Raw genomic sequence first — 18,112 nt, forward strand, 5'->3', positions numbered from 1 at the left:
TAACCTCATTTTACAGCTGCTAGGGCTAGTGATCAGGCTAATTCCAGCCCGAAGCAGAGAGCACACCAGCTTGGTCACCCTTCACATACTATGTGCTGTTTCTCCGGGTCCTTTCTGGAACATTGACAGGAGCTCAAGGGGCCCCTGCTGCCTCGGGGCCCCTGTGGCTGAGGATGCCAGGCTGGAACTCAGTGAGCTGGGTCTCTCCCTCACGTCCCATCCAGCTGAGAGCCAGTGGTGCCCTGTCACTCGTATGGGCCCAGGGAGGTCTGAACTTCAAGCAATATGCCCACCCTGGCAGTCCCCTCCCCTGAATGACATAGACACCCCCCGACTCTTCTCTCCAAGAAGGCAGGGTGAGATGGGGACCCACTAGTCCACGTGAGCACTCAGAATTCCTGGGGTCTCAGTCATCAGCTGGGCCCCCCATGTTGGTGGTTGCGCATGCTTGACTGAAGGATGAAGGCCGAGGCAATGAGCAGCAAAACACCAAATCCAAGGGGGAGATAACATTTGGAAATAGGTTCTTCATCTTTTCCTTGGTGTCCCTTTCTTTCCTTATGCAGATCATTAGGTTACTCTGCCTTCATGGCTTCACGAAACAAAGGATGCAACAAAACGCAGAACTCATTTTTAGCTTCTGAATTCTAAAAGCCTAGCCTTCAGGGAGGAATGGAAAGAATTTCTGTGCACGTACAAATTTAGAAAACTGTAGCAAGGGGGATGTGGGAGACTTGAGGCTTAGGGTGCTCCCTGAAAAGAGACATGCTTCTCTTCAGCTTTGAGCTGCACAGTGTCAGCTCGGTCTCAGGGGCTGGGGAGCATGGAGAATTGTGCTCTTTTCCTGGGCAAGTGCCGGGAAATAACCAAACCGTCTGAAGAAACAGCTGTGTGCTGCATTTGGGCAAACCGGGCCTATCTAACCCCAGAGCCTGAGAATCTCCTGGACCTAATATGGCCTGGGATAAGTAGAATCAAAATCTAAATGCTGGGAGGGGTATGGGTTACTCCTGAAGGGGTCATTGGGTCAGGGAGGGGCAATTCTTGGTGGCAGCCTTAATGGGCTGATGACAAAGGACCAGGAGAAAATGAGGGCATCTCAGTGGATGTTAGTGCGATTGGATGAGCACCAAACCAGAGCACCTTTCCCATGTTGGGCACGTTAAAAGGAAATGCCCTAACTTTCATCCAGTTCCAATGAAACTGAGGAGAACTTTGAATCGGCTGCTTAATTAAGTGTCTGCCACTCTGGCTGAATGGGGTGAAGTAGGAACTCAGTTGAATTAGGAAGAATTCGAGTTCTGCTTCTCACACACGGGAAACTGGAACCGGCCACACTCGTTACCCACAAGGCCTGGTGTCACGTGCCCCAGCCCTGTCCCTTTCTCTAGCCTCACCTGCCCCTCACCCTCTGACAGTCACAGCGGTGCTCTGTTATTGCCCCCAGGCGCCAAGCATTCCCACCTAGGACCTTCGCCCTGGTGTCCTCTGCCTTCCCTTGGCTCTTGAAACGGCAGTCTCCTTCTCGGTTTACATTTCGCTTCTTCAGACCACACTTTCCAAAATAAAACCACCTCCGTGTTCTCTCTCAAGTACCCTGTTTAGTTCCTTCATGACAACTGCAAGAATTTTTACTCTTTTTCTTTATTGTCAGTCTTGCTGTCCGGAATGTCAGCTTCCTGAGGGCAGGACCCTTGTCCACCGTGATGTTCCCTCAGTGGCTCGCACCGTCACCAGCGATACCTGTGGCATGGAGGGTGTGTGGCAGTTAGGGAATTCCGCCTTGCCACACTGAGCTCCCCAGCCTTCCTGCCCCCCCCCCCTCAACAATCCAAAACCAGACGCCGGAGGACCCATATCCTTGGGGTTTGAAGCCTTCACTGTACTCTACTCCAGGGGCTCAGCACGAGTGTGTCTCAGCGGGCCTGCTTCCCCCTCCTTCTGGTCTATCCTTCCAGCGCCTCACCTGGGGACGAGAGGATCCATTGGGGGCTGGCGCATGATGCTTATGGAAGGAGGACAGAGTGCTTCGGTCTGAGCCCCTCTTCTCAGCTGTCCTTGCTGACCTTACCACTTCTCTCTCCGGCCTGGGGGCTCCCCCTGGCTCTGCCGAGCATGCACAGGCCCCTGGCACACCACTTAAAAGAGCTGGACCTCACCTTCATCTCCAGGCTACGCTCCTGGCATGAGCCCTCTTCAAGTCTGTAAACATTTGCAGACATGTGGGAAACATCTGGAATGGAAGTTCTGTGGGACTCCCCGCACAGGGGACAGGGTGGCCCCCCCCTCCGCCCGCTTGCCCCAAGTACACAGCCATTTCCACAGTGAGGACCTCCCTTCTGTGTCTGCCCTCTGGTTTCTGGTTCACATCTGGGGAAGGGGAAACTGGCTTTTCCAGACACATTCAGGTTGGTTCTGATGAAATGGTCCAAGGACAACACTCAAGGATGGCACTTTGGTTCACATTGGGCGAGAGTGTGAATGCAGGGACCTTGGGCTGCTAGTGCCCCAGTGAACACCCCTCTCAAAGTGCCCCTCAAGAAATGAAAGTATCTTAAAGTCCAAGGCCCTGCCTTACTCAGGACTCTAGCGCAGCAAGTTCTCAGGCTGGATTTCATCTCGCAGTCCTGGACCACCTCCTCCACTAGACTGTAAGCCCCTCTTTGGAAGGGACAAAATCTTATTCAACAATGTGTGCTCAGCAGAAGGCCTGGCACACGGCAGCTGCTCTGTGGACATCTGATGAGGACACAGCCGCTTTAACTGACATGGCTGTTTGTCCGTGGCCATGCTGGTGTGGCTGCGGGGCAGCTATGACAAAGACCTGGGTTCTATCCGTGAGCATCCCTTCTTCCCTGAGGACCCCAAAACTCTCAGAACTGGAACCTGATTTCTTGCTGTTGGCGGAGCGCCCATACTTGAGGGGAGGGCCCAGGATTCCCTCAAGCTCTACCTCAGGAAAGAGCAATGAGACGAACAGCCTCTTCAACAGGCAATCTGAACAGAAAAGCCACTTTCCACGTGGCTAGACTGAAGGCTCGCCTACGATTCTCAAAATCTGCTGCTTGTTAGTATCACCCGAGAAACTTCAAAAAAGGAAAGAACCCAATGCCCACCTACGCTCCATACCAATTCAATCTGAGCTGATGGCGGGACAGGGGACCGCGATCGGCTGCCAAGTGTGAGGTCACTGCCCTGCTATGCAGGACGACATAGAGCCCAGCACACGTCAGATGAAGCATGAGGCATCAACTTGTTTGTATCCAAGTTTTATGAGAAAGCAAACACAACTGTGGGAAATGGGAACAGTGAGGGGCGGCGCGGGCTAAGTACACTTGGTAACTCTCACTGGGAGAGGGCTGAAAACTACTTGGCAGATCCCCTACATCAGTAGATCAGATTCCGATGCAAATGATCACAAGGTGATCAATGTCCTCTACCCCAAGGCCACAGACAGAGAGACAGGACCCCAGGGTGAGTCTAGGAGATGGGACCCTGTGAAAGGTAGCTGTGACAGGGGTGTCCGTCAGAGACACCAGTTTCTGGGACGGCCCCGCTCTCTCTCTGGGTTCCGGGCAGGGAGGGGCGGCCGGTGGCTGGCTCAGTAGAACTCTGGACGAACTTGAGTGGGGACGGGGTGGCGGTTGGGGTCTTGCAGACAAGCGGGCTCATTTATACTTCTTGGAGGGAAATTCCCGCCGCCCTTGGCCCTTGCCGCCGAAGTTGCGCACCCGGTGGATGACCTGCAGCTGTTGCTCGATGGTCGCTGTGATGTTCACGTCATCTGGGATGTGGACATAACGGACGTTACGGCCTGTCACGAAGAGGTCATCCAGCTCGACCTGATGCCCCCAGCGGTCGGTGTAGGTGACGTTGGCCAGGCGGATGTTCATGAAAGCGTCGACATTGTCGATGCGGCCGCGGGCCACACTCTCGTCTCTCAGGTCCACCGTGGTCACCTGGCCCTGGAGGCCCTGCAGCAGGATGATGAGGCTGTTCTCAGAGATGGTGCGCTCCTTCACGGAGTGGCTCACTGCCATTCTTCCGCACCGAAGGCTGGGGGCTGCGGGAGGAGGAGCACACGGATGGGAGCTGTAGCAGGTCAGGGGCCGCAGTGGCCAGCTCCCCTCCACTAGGTCCTAGCACGCAGTTCCCCGCGCAGATTCCTCCGAGCCTGCCTCCCTCCCCGGCTTCTGTGTCTGTGGAAGGCCCTTCGAGGCCATGTGCTTTAGGTACACATCTCACAGAATCCTTCCGCTACCGGGCAAGCCAAGAATTACTCTCACTCGTTTTATAAATACGGAAAATATGACCAAAAGACGTTACGTGACTTGCCTAAGGTCACACAGTGGATAAGTGGAGGTTCAACTCTTTGGCTGCCTGACTCCACACCCCACGCCAGTACTTCTGAATTCTCGCTCTATGTTAGAATCACCTGGTGAGTTTTTACCCGCTGCCACACCCAAGAGGTTCTGATTCATTCGGTCAGGGGTGGGGTCCAGGGAGCCTCTTTTCAAAAAGCTCCCCAAGTAATGCTCATGTGCATCCAAGTTTGAGAACGGCTTGCTCTAAATGTGGTTCACACCCTTGCCACTCAAACTACGGTCTGGGGGCCGGTACTTTCCGCATCACCCAGACAGGCATTAGGAATATGCAGAATCTCTGGTCTGCCCCCAGACCTGCGGAAAGAATCTGCACTTTATCATGACCCCTGCACAAATCACCAGATGTTCTCAAATGTGAGTGTGTATCAGGATCACCCGAGGACATGTTAAAACAGAGTGCTGGACCCCCCCTCCCCCCCTCCCCCGCTCAGTTACAAACTTAATAGGTCTGAGGTGGAGCCCAGGAATGTTCATTTCTAACATGTTCTCAGTTAACAGTGATGTTGCTGGTCTGGGGCTCGTGCTCCCAGAATGACTGGTCTACCCCATGCAGCCACCATGTAAGTAGAAATTAAGGCAAACTGAAAAACAACAACGACAACATGGCAGCGGACAAAACAGGTAGGTTTTGGAGGCAGAGAAAAATAGGTTGGAATCCTCACTCCACCTACAAACTCTGTAAACCCAGGGCAGTTACTTAAGGTCTCTTAACCTGTTTCCACATCTATGAAGCCACAGGCTAAACAAGGCTAACAGAATCTCACCGAACGTACTTTGCTTTCAACACCCCCTGATGTACTAACGTGACGGTCTCATCTATCCCCTTTCCAGACGTTGAGTGGAAGGTGGTGGGGCCTTTCCTGCTTACGACCTCACTCAAACCCGAGCCGGGCCGTGCAGGGCGGCATCAAGTGTGGCAAGCCAGACCGCAGCACCGACGGGGGCGCCGGGCCGGGGGTGTGTAACGACCCCCCACGCAGGCTTCACCAGAATGCGCCCAAACGAGGGTCAGGGCTGCCCGGTGACTGCAACGAGGCAGTCCTGGGCTCTAGGACGGGTTTCGCTACTTCCCGGGACGGCGACCGCGAGCAAGCCGCTTAGCTTCGTCAAGCCTGTTGGCCCATCGGGAAAACGGGGACGGGGAAGACCCTTTACTCACGAGGCAGTGGGGGTGGGCGTGGGAAGATGGGCTCTACTCGGCAAATCGCGAAGGAAGCGCTTCCCCCGCTCCCCGCCGCTGTCCGGGGTTCCGGGCGCCCCCGCGCTCCGCCCCGGGGTCCGGGACCCACCGCGCCGGACTCCTTCCGCTTCCCGGTCGGCTTCGCCAACGAGGCTAGCGAGCGCCCGGCGGGGCCGCCTCCCTCCTGCGGCGGGACTGAGACGCCATGCAACAGGCCGGCTGCCTCCCGGGGTATAGAAAGCGCGGCCTGCGCCGGCCCACGCCACTGCGGGGGCGCCCAGAACTACAATCCCCAGCATGCCTGGCGGGCGGCGCTCTCGCGCCCGGGCGACTCCGGGGGAGTCATTCATTGTTTCAACACACGTTCATTCAGGCTGCCTCCCAGGCTCCGGACACACAGCGGTGGCTAAGGAGACAAGCTCCCAGATCTGGAAACCCTTAAACTACTTGAGGGCGGGCGTCCATAACAAAACAAACAAGAAAATTCTAAGAGCCCTAAAGAAAATTAAAATAGGGTGACGTGATTGTGACCGGGTGGCTTCTTATCGGATGGTCAGGGGTGTGTCCTGAGAAGGTGACGTTTGAGCTGGGATCAATGACAAGAAGCCAACCCTGTGAAAACTAGGAGAGGAGCACTTCAATTAGAGGGAGCGGTTTGTGCAAAGGACCTGGGGGAAATGCCGCTCGCCAGTTTGGAAAAACGGAAAAGCCAGTAAGACAGGAGAGTGCTATGCCACAGGTGGGAGACGAAGGCAAGAGCACCTAAGGCTCTGTAAGCCAAGGTAAGGGGTTTGGATTTCCTGGTTAGGAGTGCAGACTCCGGCGGCAGTGCCTGGCTTCAAATCTCCCTGACTTGCCACAAGTTAGCTTTCCTTTTTGTCCCCCAGTTTCCTCATGTATTTCTAGAAGTGCAGTGATGGGGTATCAGAGTGGGGGGACATGATCTGATTTACGTTTTTCAGAGGTCACTTGGTAAAAGCCTTAATTTCCCCATTAGAAAAAAAGGATGTCCATGTCAGAGAATTGACCTTCATTGGTATGTGAGAGCACTCGGCTCCCTGGGGCTGGGCTTGTTTCAGTCCTTCACTCTGTGATTCATTGATCTCCAGCTCCCCCAGGAGCCTTCCCCTTCTCCCCAGGATCATAGTTGTTCTCCCTCGTCCTAAAACTAGGAACCGCCTTTCTCCTCCATGCAAGCTGCTCTTGGTTCTTCTAACCTTCCACACAAGGAACTTCTCAAGGAGGCCTCTGCATCCGTGATTCTCCAAGTGTAGTCCTTTGTCCAACTTCCTATCTTGCTGAGGCGGGACTTTCTGCATGTGCTTCAAGCAAAACAATGTATTGCAAGGGACTGAATGCAGAAGCACGTATGAAAATCTGACGTCTGTTATGACAGGCAGTAAAGAGATTTGCAAGAACACAGCACAATGTGACTCTTCTATCAAACTTTTTCTCTTGGAAAATATAGTTACAAATTGTTTTTAATTAGTGAATTTATTTTTGAGAGAGAAAGGGAGAGAGAGAATCTTAAACAGGCTCTGTGCTCTGGAAGCACAGAACCTGATGTGGGGCTTGATCTCACGCACCGCGAGAACATGACCTGAGCTGAAATCAAGAGTCTGATGCTTAAGCGACTGAGCCACCTAGCCCCCCCCCCCAAGAACACAGTCATTTTTATACAAAAAGATGTTAATGGGTCTATTATTGTTATTTTACAATGGATTAATATTACAATTTTATTTCAGTGTCATACTTCAAAAAGTTTGAGACTCACTACTCTGTCCTGAGGGCTGTCATTCCCTCACTCAACTTACTGTGATTTGGCTTCTGCTTCCAAGACTCCACTGACTTCTTGGCAGGGGTCACTGATAGTCTCCTTGTTTAGAAGGATAAACTTTCTCTCCTTAGTCCTTACTTTCGTGATGCTTCTTAGTGCTTGACTATGTTGTCCAATGCCTCCTGGGTATTTTTTCTCCCCTGGGACATTGTATCATTTGGTTTTATGGATTTCTGGTTTGTTTCTTCTCCCATCTCTCTTGCTCCCTTTAAGCCCCATTTCATTCTCCTGCTTTCTAACATGTGTGCTTTCTCTGGGGCTGTATTCCCAGCCCCGCTCTCCACGTGGACACATCTATCCATTCTGTCTACTGCTGTGTGCTGAGTCTCTTGTCTGGGTCACAGGCACAGACTGCACTACGAAACTCCATTTTCCAGCTGTCTCTTGCTCATGCCCCCGTGTCTTAGTGGTACTTGAAACTCATCGTGTCTGCAAGACCAATTTCTCAAGTCCTCCCCAAAGCAGGTGTTGCTCTGAATTTTTCGATTCCTGTGGTTGCTACCACCAGGTTTCAGCCATTCACTCGCCTCGAATACATATGATCACTCTGATCATTTTTCGATTCCTTACACCTATCAGTCACTGAGCCCTGCAAATTCTTGGAAGCGTGACTCCCACCCTTCACTTGTCTTTTTATCCTGACTGCCTGTTTGAGACCCTCTTTCTCTCATTTGATTCATTATAAAAAAACCATCTTCCTGGTCTGCGTGTCTCATGATCTTTGCAAACAGATTCAGAGTACAGTTATGATATCTGCCTACTGGGAAAACTTTTGATTAGCAGAATGAAGGTTCCAGTACTGTTACTGACTTGATGTCAACTCACCTTCCAGCTGGACTTCTTTCAGGTTCTCTACTCAAACTCCAACCAGTGTTTCTTAAAGGGTGGTATGGGAACACCTTGCCTTCATGGAATGCTTTGTTTCACAGAATCAGAAGTGGAGCTCAGGACATCCGACTTCAGCTCAGGTCATGATCACACGGTTCGTGGGTTCGAACCCCGCATCAGGCTCTGTGCTGACCACTAGCGCAGAGTCTGGAGCCTGCTTCCGACTCTGTATCTCCCACTCTCTCTGACCCTCCCCTGCTCACGCTGTCTCTCTCTCTCAGAAATAAATAAAACATTAAAGAAATTAAAAAAGAAAATAAAAGAAGTGGAGCTCGGGAATCCGCTCATCTGACAACGCACACTAAAACTTGAGGCCCACTGTCGTCCTCTCTGGTTAGACCTGGCCACTCAACAACTCAGACAAGCCCTGAACTCTTGCTTCTTCCTTTGCTATCCTGCTCCATCTGCCTGGGTTCCTCTCTTGTTTATCTTTGGATGTTAAGTCCAATCCCTTCTTCAAAGTCTGGTTCAAGTGCTGTATCTTTCTCAAGTCTTCACTGATAACCCTGTTTGGGGATGCTGTCTCACCTCTACTCCCTAAAGCATATTGCTCGCTGTATGTTTGCTTGTATGCAGACTTGCCATATTTATTTATGTAAGTGTTAAAATTTTTTTTTAAATGTTTATTTTCGAGAGAGAGAGAGCACACACGCGCATGCACAGGCGAGTCTAAGAGGGTCAGAGAGAGAGAAGGAGACACAGAATATGAAGCAGGCTCCAGGCTCTGGGCTGTCAGCAGAGAGTCTGATGCAGGGCTTGAACTCACAAACCGTGAGATCATGACCTGAGCCGAAGTTGGATGCTCAACCAGCTGAGCCACCCAGGCGCCCCTATTTATGTAAATCTTACTTCCGCTCCTACTAGTCTCCTGGGTGTGGAGACAGGGAGAAGGCCTGAGGAGGCCCAATGCTTCACACTACAAACCACAGTTACATGAGGAACACCAGCTTTATGAATGTGGGGAGAAGGTGATAGGGATCTGAATGAAGACAGCGGCAGTTGGAATGGAAAGAAGGGCTGCATGTTAAAGACTGAACCGAGCTAATCAGACTCCCTGGAGGCTGATTAGATCTGGAGTATGGGTGGGAGGAGGAGGAATCAATGACTAAAAAAAATTTTTAAGTCTATTTTTTTAGTAATCTCTACGCCCAGTGTGGGGCTCAACCTCATGACCCTGAGATCAAGAGTCCCATGCTTTTCCAACTGAGCCAGACAGGTAACCCTCTATGATTTCCATTTTAACTCTGGTTATCTAGAGAGATGGTAGAATGACCCTGTGGGAAATATCTCATTTTTTGGCTACTCAGCCACTAAGCTCCTTTCCCCACAGTTGAGGAAATCAGACATGCTATGCATTCTGAGTGGGGTTTGGCTTCCCAGTACAGATGACTTAAGGGCCAGATATAGTCTCTGATCTTTGTTGGCTATGGCATGGGCTTGTGACCTAAACTCAGGTGTTATCAGGCTCTAAATCTGGAGCAAGTGACATAAACCAGCACGGACTATTTAGGCTCCATCCTGGTGTCGGCATCCAGGCCTCATTTCTGGGGTTGCTGCCGGTGCCAGAGTCCTTTCCTAGGCTGCCTGCCCTCTCTTGGTTCCTGGCCGTTTGCTCCTGGATCTCCAGCCTTCCTGAGAATTATGAGGTCCTGGAGCCCTGCAAGTAGGTTCCTTTTCTACTTAAGTAGCCAGAATTGGTTTCAAGTTTTTGCAACCCAAAACTTAGACTAGTACTGGGCCCACTTGAATTGAGTTCATCTCAGGAGCCTTGAATTCCTGTGTTCCCTTTAGATGAGCTGTTAACGGTTCGGTTTCCAACCGTCAGAGAATCACAGGATCCCAAGAGGGCAGTTCCCAGGCCACCTGCTCCAACTCAGCACCCAGTACCCTCAACTCCCTCTATGGTGCTCAGAAGATGCACCAGTGATTAGGGGCTCATTTTGCTGCCAGGCGTTGGACTCCATTGTCAGATGTTTTTGGTAACTTCTACCCATGGCTTCTAGTTCTTTTCTATGGAAAACCGTCCTATTCTGTATTATATTTAATTTTAGAAGTTTCTTTATGCCTTTTGAAAGTGAAATAAATATGGGGCGCCTCAGTGGTCTCAGTTGTTTGAGCATCTAACTTCGGCTCAGGTCATGATCTCACAGCTCATGGGTTTGAGCCCCGTGTTGGGCTCCGTGCTGACAGCTCAGAGCCTGGAGCCTGTTTCGGATTCTGTGTCTCCCTCTCTCTCTGCCTCTCCCCTGCTTGGACTCTGTCTCTCTCTCTCTCTCTCAAAAAATAGATAAACATTAAAAAGAACAACAACAAAGTGAAGTAAATGTACCAAATAAGTGAAGATGACGTCAGTGTTGGATACTGAGTTGTGAGGTGATGTGGAAGATCTCAGGGAAAGTGAACCCGCAGCCGAGGCGAGGACGGGGGTCACAGAGATTTGGGACTCTCGGAAAGAAAGTGAGGCAAACACTTGGCAGAAGAATGAAGACTGGGTGCTGCGGGGCGCAGGAAAGCCTGTGGTCTGGGGGGAAGGGGAGGGGGGAGATGAGAGGAGAGTGAGGGATGGGGAGAGAGACTGAGGGTGAAATTGGGGTCGGCTGGCAATTGACCTGGCCATTTCGACAGACTTTGAAAAATGCCCACAGCCACATCTGTATCATGCCGGGCAGTCCTCAATCAGGAGCCGCTGGGGGAGAGACGGGAAGTGTGGTCAGAAAGTAGGATGTGAGCCCCTGAAGCCAAAGGGGGAGAGAAATTTAGGAAGCAAATGGAGCTTAGCAGGGCCAGGAGCCTTCCAAACGCCACGGGGAGGAGAGGGCCATTGCACCCCGCAGAGTGGGCAGAGTCTGGAGAAGGGGAGAAGGGAGAAGGGGTGTGTGTGGTGACTGGAACGAGCAGGAAGGAGAGGAGGGGCGTCGGCCAGGAAGCCTGGAGTGCCGGCCCCTGAGAGGGACTAGGCCTCCCTGGAGAAGCAGAGGTCCAGGCTGGGGTGGGAGCAGTTGGGTTTGGAGTGCGTCCTCGGCAGCCCCTCGGACCCGTGTCAGAGGTGCAGAAAGAAGGCTGCGTGTGACTGAGGGGAGGAAGGGCACGGATGGAAGACATGCTGAAGTGGGGACAAGAGATGAGGGAAGGCACAGGAAGTCGTTGTCACAGAAGTCCAGAGGTCTTTGGGACATTCAGAAGACCCGTGTCAAAGGTCCTGGGCTAACACCACGACTTCCCCCTTGAAAACCGGAGAAAACAATAGCCCCACCATTTCCAAAGGAAGTTAGAGAGTTTTGTAAAGAGAAAGGAGAGCAGAGTGATCTGAGGCAAATGTTCACGTCCAGGGTTTAGGGGTCCAGGGTCCGCCCCTGGCTCATCTGCGGCTGGGCCAGCTGTATGCTTCAGGCCTCATGCAATTAGGGTTTTGTGTAGTTTGGGGAACTGACAGAGAAGGTAATGTTATTTTTGTCAGCAGAGGCACCGCAGGCCAGAAACAAAAAGAATGTGCATGTGTGTGGGGGAGAGTGTTAAAATGTTCAATAATCCAGATTATCAACCATCCATGGGCCCCTGGAATGCATTTTGAAATTCCCATTTGAAAGGGGTGAGTCATGATCTGAGAATTCACTTCACACAATCACAAAGCTACACTGGAAAGATCCAACTGCGTCGGGGTTTCCTCAGTCCAATCCCCGGTAACCCCTCGCCATGGCCCCCTTTACAGTCAGCTGTCCAGGAATTTGGCATCCGAGAGGAGTTGCCTGGGACATAATACAAAGAGACTGAGGGGTAAGTAAAGGTGGTCTTCATTTTCAGATTTTTAATGTGGGTCTTAATGATTAGGCGCTATGGTAAATAGGTAAAATTTGCATGTCTCTTTCTGTGGTTTCACGTGGCTCAAGTTGGCCTCTCTCCTGGTTGTAAACCGGCGACAAACCAGGTGCAAGTGGATGCAGGAACGTGACCTTGTTTAGACCTGGGGATCTCCAGGATCTGGGTACCATGCTGGGGTTGGAAAAAGTGAGTTTACCTTTAAGAATTGTTAGGTACTCACATGGACTACATGAGGTGACTTTCCTCTTAGAACTGAGAGCTAAATGCTCTTTCCCACCCTTTTTTGCCCCCTTCACTGTTACTTCTTACATCTATCTTCTGGGAGCCATTAAAGACCTTTTGTTCAGAAGATGGTTCTAGAACTTTGCATTACTAATCTGTAGGGCATTCTGACACTATATGAACAGGAGTGGACCAGGCCAAAGCTCAGCTGAGAAGAGGTCAGTCAGAGCCAGATCTACCCCCAAAGCATGGAGTTGGGGGTGGCGGGGGTGGCGTACATATAGATCCCTAGATACCAGTTCTCAGCTTCCGCCTGGGGAAGGGCCTAGGAGTCTGTAAACCCAGCCCCTCATCTGGGTGGGTTGGCTTGAAACCAGCGAACCAGTTCTTTCTTTTTCTTCCAGATTAGGGAACCAGGGCTCGGTGAGAGTGAGTGCCCCAGAGGTCATGGTGAGTTTGGGGCCACAGCGCAGTGTCCTGACTCTGACCAGGGCGCGCCTTCCGCCGAGGCGCACGGAACATTGTTAGGACGGACGCCCGCAGGCACGGGGCCTGGCTTAAGTGAACACTGACGGATCGCTAGCGCCCAGTCCACAGGCCCGCCCCGTCAGTCTGTCTTCTGTTTCCTTTGCCTCTTCCTGCCTCCCCTGCTTCCTCGGCAAGTCCTCAACCATCATGCAAGCGAACTGGTTTTTCTCAGTAGCTGTGCAAGTCTAGAGACATGCAACGCAAGGGTTGCCTCATCACAAGGCTGCCCTGCCGGAGATCTGTATCTTGTTTATTTATGGAGGGAGCAGACATGTCTGAAATCACCCGCATGGCTTTGTGATAGGCCACGTGTCAGCAGCTGGTGACCCCAGGACAGGCCCGGAGTGCGCAGTGGAGTCTGGGTTTGTGGCAGTGCCGTGGGAGCCTGGCCCAGAACAGGAAGGAGCTTTCCCCTTCATCTGTCACCCCTTCAGGCCACCCCAGCTGGTGGCTAGAGTGCTTAAAAGAGGCTAAAACAGAGGGCTCTTTTTTTTTTTGTTAAAAAATTTTTTTTTAATGTTTTATTTATTTCTGAGAGAGAGAGAGACAGCATGAGCAGGTGAGGGTCGGAGAGAGAGGGAAACACAGAATCTGAAGCAGACTCCAGGCTCTGAGCTGTCAGCACAGAGCCTGATGCGGGGCTTGAACCCACGAACTGCAAGATCATGACCTGAGCCGAAGTCAGATGCTTAACTGACTGAGCCACCCAGGCATCCCCAACAGAGGGCTCTTTGTAAGCTGTAACAAGTGGCTTGCAGCATGATCTGCTTCTCCTCCCTGAGAGACCTTCTGGGGGTTTCTGCAGGTAAGGAAGTATAACTTTCATTGGTAAGAAGCAGCTTAAGTCCATTTGGTGATTTCTCTTTCTGTATCCAAGTGCTATGCCTTAGGCTCAGGATGGCTTCCCTGCCCCTCACATTTCAGAACTATGTCTGCCTCCACTCTTGCCATGTGATGCGCAGCCCGAGGGGTCCCCGTGACTGGCTCGATCTCAGGCAGTGACCGGCTCAGCTCCGTTTCTCTCCTGCCTTCTGCCATTCTAGGAATCTCTTCCATGGAACTGAATGGACCTTGACCTCTGGACGCTGGCCGGCCCTGAGCCTGCCAGTTGCTCAGTCCAGGATGAGGCTATGGTAGAGGGCTAATGCTCCTTCCTTGGAGCAATTAGAGCTGCCCTGGCCTGAGATATTTTACATGGATCTTAATTAGACTTGGCATCCCGCCAAGGGAAGTAACTCTTCTGGTACACGAAAGGGAAAGTGGCACACCACGTGTGCCTCCCACGTATTCCACTCACTTAAGGCTCTGCCCGGCCACGGATAGTGAAGCGGAGATGGATGTCACAGCATGTCATGCTAGGGGCTTCTACAAGGCAAGGACACTAAGTGGCTGAGGAAGACTCTGGGGGTGAAGAGTACATACCAAGCAAACTATCTCCTTGGGACACACTTCCATACAGGACACGCCCACACTGCACATGGACAGTGAGATGTACAAAGAACGACAGACACCCACAGGCTGTGCGTCGGGCCCAGCTGCGTGTTCCCTGTCCCGACCTTACTTACTCTGCCTCTGAGGTCCTAGTTCCTGGGGCGCCAGGCAGAGGAGGGCTGTCTCAACCAGGCCCCAACGGCCTTTCCCACCTACTTCAAAGTCACTTACGAGGCAGAGTACATCCCAGGATGCTGTGAGGTTTCGGGACAATTCCCAGGTGCCTGTGAGCCACAGGCGTCCACAGGAAAAGCGGCAACTGAGAGCAGCAACAGGCGCACCCCCTTCCCGACTCTGGGGCTTGAACCTATGGCTCAGGATGCTTTAGGTGGTTGCCATAAAACCGGAAGAAAATGGAGAAGGTCCAATTTAAAAGCCAGAATGTATTTTGGTGAGAACGTGGGTATGCATGTGCCTTCCGGACACTGTGCTCCTTGAGGGAGACTTGCGTAGCTCGTTACAACACAGACAGGAACGGAGGCACCTGCTCGCTCCGGAGAAAACTAGCGGCATCGTGTTGCTCCCTAGGGCGTCCCTGCGTCCTTGTCAGGGGAGCCAGCCCCACAGGGGGCCAAGGGTCCCCGGCCACCACAGCTATAGCTCATCCATCATGGCAAGCAAGTCCTCCCCCTTGCTGGCGCTCTGCCTCGGCTGGTCCGTGACCTCCAGCTCCCCCAGGATGCGAGCCAGCTCTTCGTTCCTTTGCTGGTCCTGTTGGAGAAATGCGAGGGGAAGGCAGTGAAGGGGCTGTGTCAGCACGACCGCCTCTCTGTGCCCTCGATGTTTAACTTTCATCCCGTCACCGTGTCACAGGTCAGTTCGTCCCCTGACTGTCAGACTAGGGACTCTAGACACATGCTGATTAGAGAGAAGGGAGGGCCAGTGGAGTTCAAGGTCATTAGGAGGTGAAGAGGGGACTAACGGTTGGCTTGTGCAATCGCCCGCACATACCTGAGTAGCTTGTATGTTGATCACTTCGTAGGCTAACTCTTCTGGCCTGGTTAGCGCTGCCTGTCTGCATGAGAGAGTAGAGAAAGGGGCCAAAGGTTAGGGCTTTCTCCCTGCCAGCATGGCACACTGGCACTTGATAACTTGGAAGCTGAGTTTTTCTGCCTCACCTTCTGCCCTTTCCCTTCAGCTTTCTGCCCTCCCTGTCCCCAGGCAGTGCACCCTACACTCCAGAAAGTCAAGTCCTTGTATATCTCCGTGCCTCTGCATGTGCCGAACTTGGCCAGAATGGTTTTCCCCTTCCTCTGCTTGGCAAACTCCAAGGCCAAGCCCAGATGCCAACTCCCGTCATCTGCTGGTGCAAAGTCAATCACTACGCCCTCCATTTATGACTCAGCACTGAACTAACTTGTGTCTGTGTGCATTCTCCCCTACCCTACGTGCTCCTGGGGCCAGGCTCTCGGTCTTACCCTCCATCTCTGTGTCCCCAGCACTCACCAGAGTGACTCTCACGCAGAAGTGCCCAGAAGAAGTTAGTTCAGTGACAATAGGGGGCAACTCCCACCCCAAATATTTGGTTGCAAGGAGGATCACATGAGATAACGATGCACACGAGCTCTACAAACTGTAAAGCTTTGTATAAATCTGGGTCGGTCCCTCTCCCTACTGGTTTTGAAGGAGACTGCTGGATCCCAAAAGCATTATGGTCTGGCTTCCCTCTGGTTTCTTAACAGATTTTTCTTACTATGATTATCTTGACTTCCAATACTTCTTGTCCAGCTACGCTTTGCTATGTAAGACATTAGAACTATTTCTTGAATGAATCCAGAAGATTGAGGCTATTTAATACTGGTGGATTCTTCTTCTTTTTTTGAAAGTTTTTTTAAAATTTTTTTTACCTATTTTGAGAGAGAGAGAGAGAGAGCAGAGGAGAGGCAGAGAGAGAGGGAGAGACAGAATACTCTCTCCGTGCCGTCACCGGAGAGCTCGATGTAGGCTCGATCTCCTAAGCCATGAGACCATGACCTGAGTGGAGATCTCAGTCTCATGAACTGCGAGATTGTGACCTGAGCCTACTAGATCAAGAGTCAGATGCTTCACTGACTGAACCGTCCAGGTGCCCCTGGTGGATTCTTCTTTAACTAGGTTATTGAATTTGCTGGGTGTTCCTCTATGACCTTTACATCTATATTTTAAGTGTCACTGGTTTATAATGGTCATTTTTGGGTTCTTATCACACTTAGGATTTTTATATATGTCTTGTAAGAAACAGGTTTAAAACGTACTCCTCCTCTTCATCAGTGGTGAAGAGATTCAACCGGAATCCTGGCTCGGGGCCACTGGGTTTCTTAATCTCCATCCCTCCCATCAGCCTGGCCAAGAAATTCAGCTCTTCTTTAGCAAGAGGGTTTGGAGCAATGCTTTCCTGCAGAAACAATTTCATGATTTTTAGCCACATGAAGGTGATTGCATTTCCTGCTGAGACCCCAGAGACCCAGGGCGGTGTTATGGAACGAGGCAAAACAATAACTCTTTAAATGATCGGGGGAAGAAATGTGTCCAAATAAAGCATAGAAAACAGGCTTAACCAAAACAGAAATAGTCCACATCAGAAGCAGAAGGACCCTTAGCAAGGCAGCAAACCAGGGATTCTCACACTTTCAAGATGAGTGGAGGGCCCCCAGGGATTCCCCTTCTCCTCAGACGACCTTCCTCCTTGCTGAGGAAGAACACTGCCTCCTCTTCCGTCAATCTAGTTCCCTTGCATTTACAAGGAACCTCAGCGAAAGCTCCAAGTCCAAGGGCACTCCTTCCATACGAGCTACCACACTGCCCTCAGGTGGTGATGGTGGTGAACACACCCGGGATCCGTTCCCTCCCTTAGCTGTCTGGCCGCACTCAACCCTCACCCCTCCTTCCAACCGTGTTCCTCTAGCCCAGCTCTGCCTCTTCTAGCCCCTGCTCTGCCTCTTCTGCTACTCTGTCTTTCTATTGTCGCTCCGCCACCAGCCTGTCATCTCAAGTAGACTCCCCCTCGCTTGAGATAAACCCCCTCTGCCTCTCGCCTAAACGACAAAGTCCAAATTGCTTAAGCCTCTTTGGAATCAGGCCCCAGTGTCCTGGTACAGGCGACTCTCTGGCCACCTGCCTCAATTACGTTATGATCTAGCCACGTGGGAGAGATGCCGCCTTCCTGCTTCCCCCAAATACCGCTATGCTCTCCTGTCCCTTGGTGCCTTTGCTGATACTGACACCTTGGTCTGTATACCCATTTCTCCTTCTAAGCCAGCTTTGTGTCCCTGGGTTCCCAGCCCATAGAAGTCATCTGATAAACGTTTGCCACATGACTATTTCAAGATTTGTCCTATAGCTCGCAAGCAGCTAATTCTGTGGAAATTTATAAAGATGGCACTCACGGAATCTAAAACCCCATTTTGATGAGCTACCACATCCTTATGTAGGGCAGCCCTGCAAAGGGCCGGTTTAACAACCAGAATACACGTGTGCTAGACTCAGCAACCACAGACCGAGTGGCACTGGTACAATGCTGTTTCACGTGTCCTGGTGTGTGGCTCCAGCTTAATTATGGTGGCTGAGCCAAGCCTGAAATTACCTAATTAGTCAGATCACTGGAAGTCTTCATGAGAAACTACAATTAAAAACCTTTGTACTTGTAAGGCTGAATTGAGAAGACTGTAAACAACGAGGGAAACACTGGCTGGCTTTGAAGTCTAGAGTTTCCACCCTTCTCCCCATCCCGAGTTTTGTGTCTAGAAATGAGCTCTGAAGATGAATGGGGGGGGGGGGGGGGTG

The 18,112-nt window shown here is 51.6% G+C and overlaps 2 protein-coding genes and 1 long non-coding RNA gene across 5 annotated transcripts in view; 1 reads left to right on the top strand and 2 right to left on the bottom strand.

Annotated features, from left to right (window-relative positions):
• Positions 1 to 3,253: 3,253 nt before the first annotated feature.
• LSM10 (LSM10, U7 small nuclear RNA associated) lies at positions 3,254 to 5,953 on the bottom strand. 2 transcript variants are annotated; one of them, XM_077753126.1, is made up of 2 exons: positions 5,675 to 5,953; positions 3,254 to 4,063 (listed from the first exon to the last, which is right to left on the bottom strand). In XM_077753126.1, exons 1-2 carry the CDS (start codon positions 5,913 to 5,915, stop codon positions 3,669 to 3,671), a joined length of 636 nt encoding a protein of 211 aa, XP_077609252.1. In that variant the 5' UTR covers positions 5,916 to 5,953; the 3' UTR covers positions 3,254 to 3,668. The 2 variants fall into 2 exon arrangements, with proteins under 2 accessions (XP_077609252.1, XP_077609253.1); XM_077753127.1 differs by having other exon boundaries at positions 5,545 to 5,839.
• A 151-nt stretch (positions 5,954 to 6,104) lies between these two features.
• The window catches only part of LOC144222604 (uncharacterized), a 13,969-nt gene continuing 1,961 nt past the window's right edge, over positions 6,105 to 18,112 (top strand). The window contains exon 1 of the long non-coding RNA XR_013332441.1: positions 6,105 to 6,347. This is a non-coding gene — a long non-coding RNA (uncharacterized LOC144222604). The remainder of the gene's footprint in view (positions 6,348 to 18,112) is intronic.
• OSCP1 (organic solute carrier partner 1) overlaps positions 14,714 to 18,112 on the bottom strand; it is a 27,840-nt gene continuing 24,441 nt past the window's right edge. For both annotated transcript variants that reach the window (XM_077753124.1, XM_077753123.1), the window contains 3 exons: positions 16,585 to 16,724; positions 15,302 to 15,365; positions 14,714 to 15,061 (listed from right to left, as the gene is read on the bottom strand). In XM_077753124.1, the coding sequence (XP_077609250.1) occupies positions 14,945 to 15,061; positions 15,302 to 15,365; positions 16,585 to 16,724 (321 nt within the window). In that variant the 3' untranslated portion in view covers positions 14,714 to 14,944. The remainder of the gene's footprint in view (positions 15,062 to 15,301; positions 15,366 to 16,584; positions 16,725 to 18,112) is intronic.

This window comes from Crocuta crocuta, unplaced genomic scaffold, assembly GCF_008692635.1.
Source record: "Crocuta crocuta isolate KB4526 unplaced genomic scaffold, BGI_CrCroc_1.0 scaffold303, whole genome shotgun sequence".
In the NCBI taxonomy this organism is placed as follows: Eukaryota; Metazoa; Chordata; class Mammalia; order Carnivora; family Hyaenidae; genus Crocuta; species Crocuta crocuta.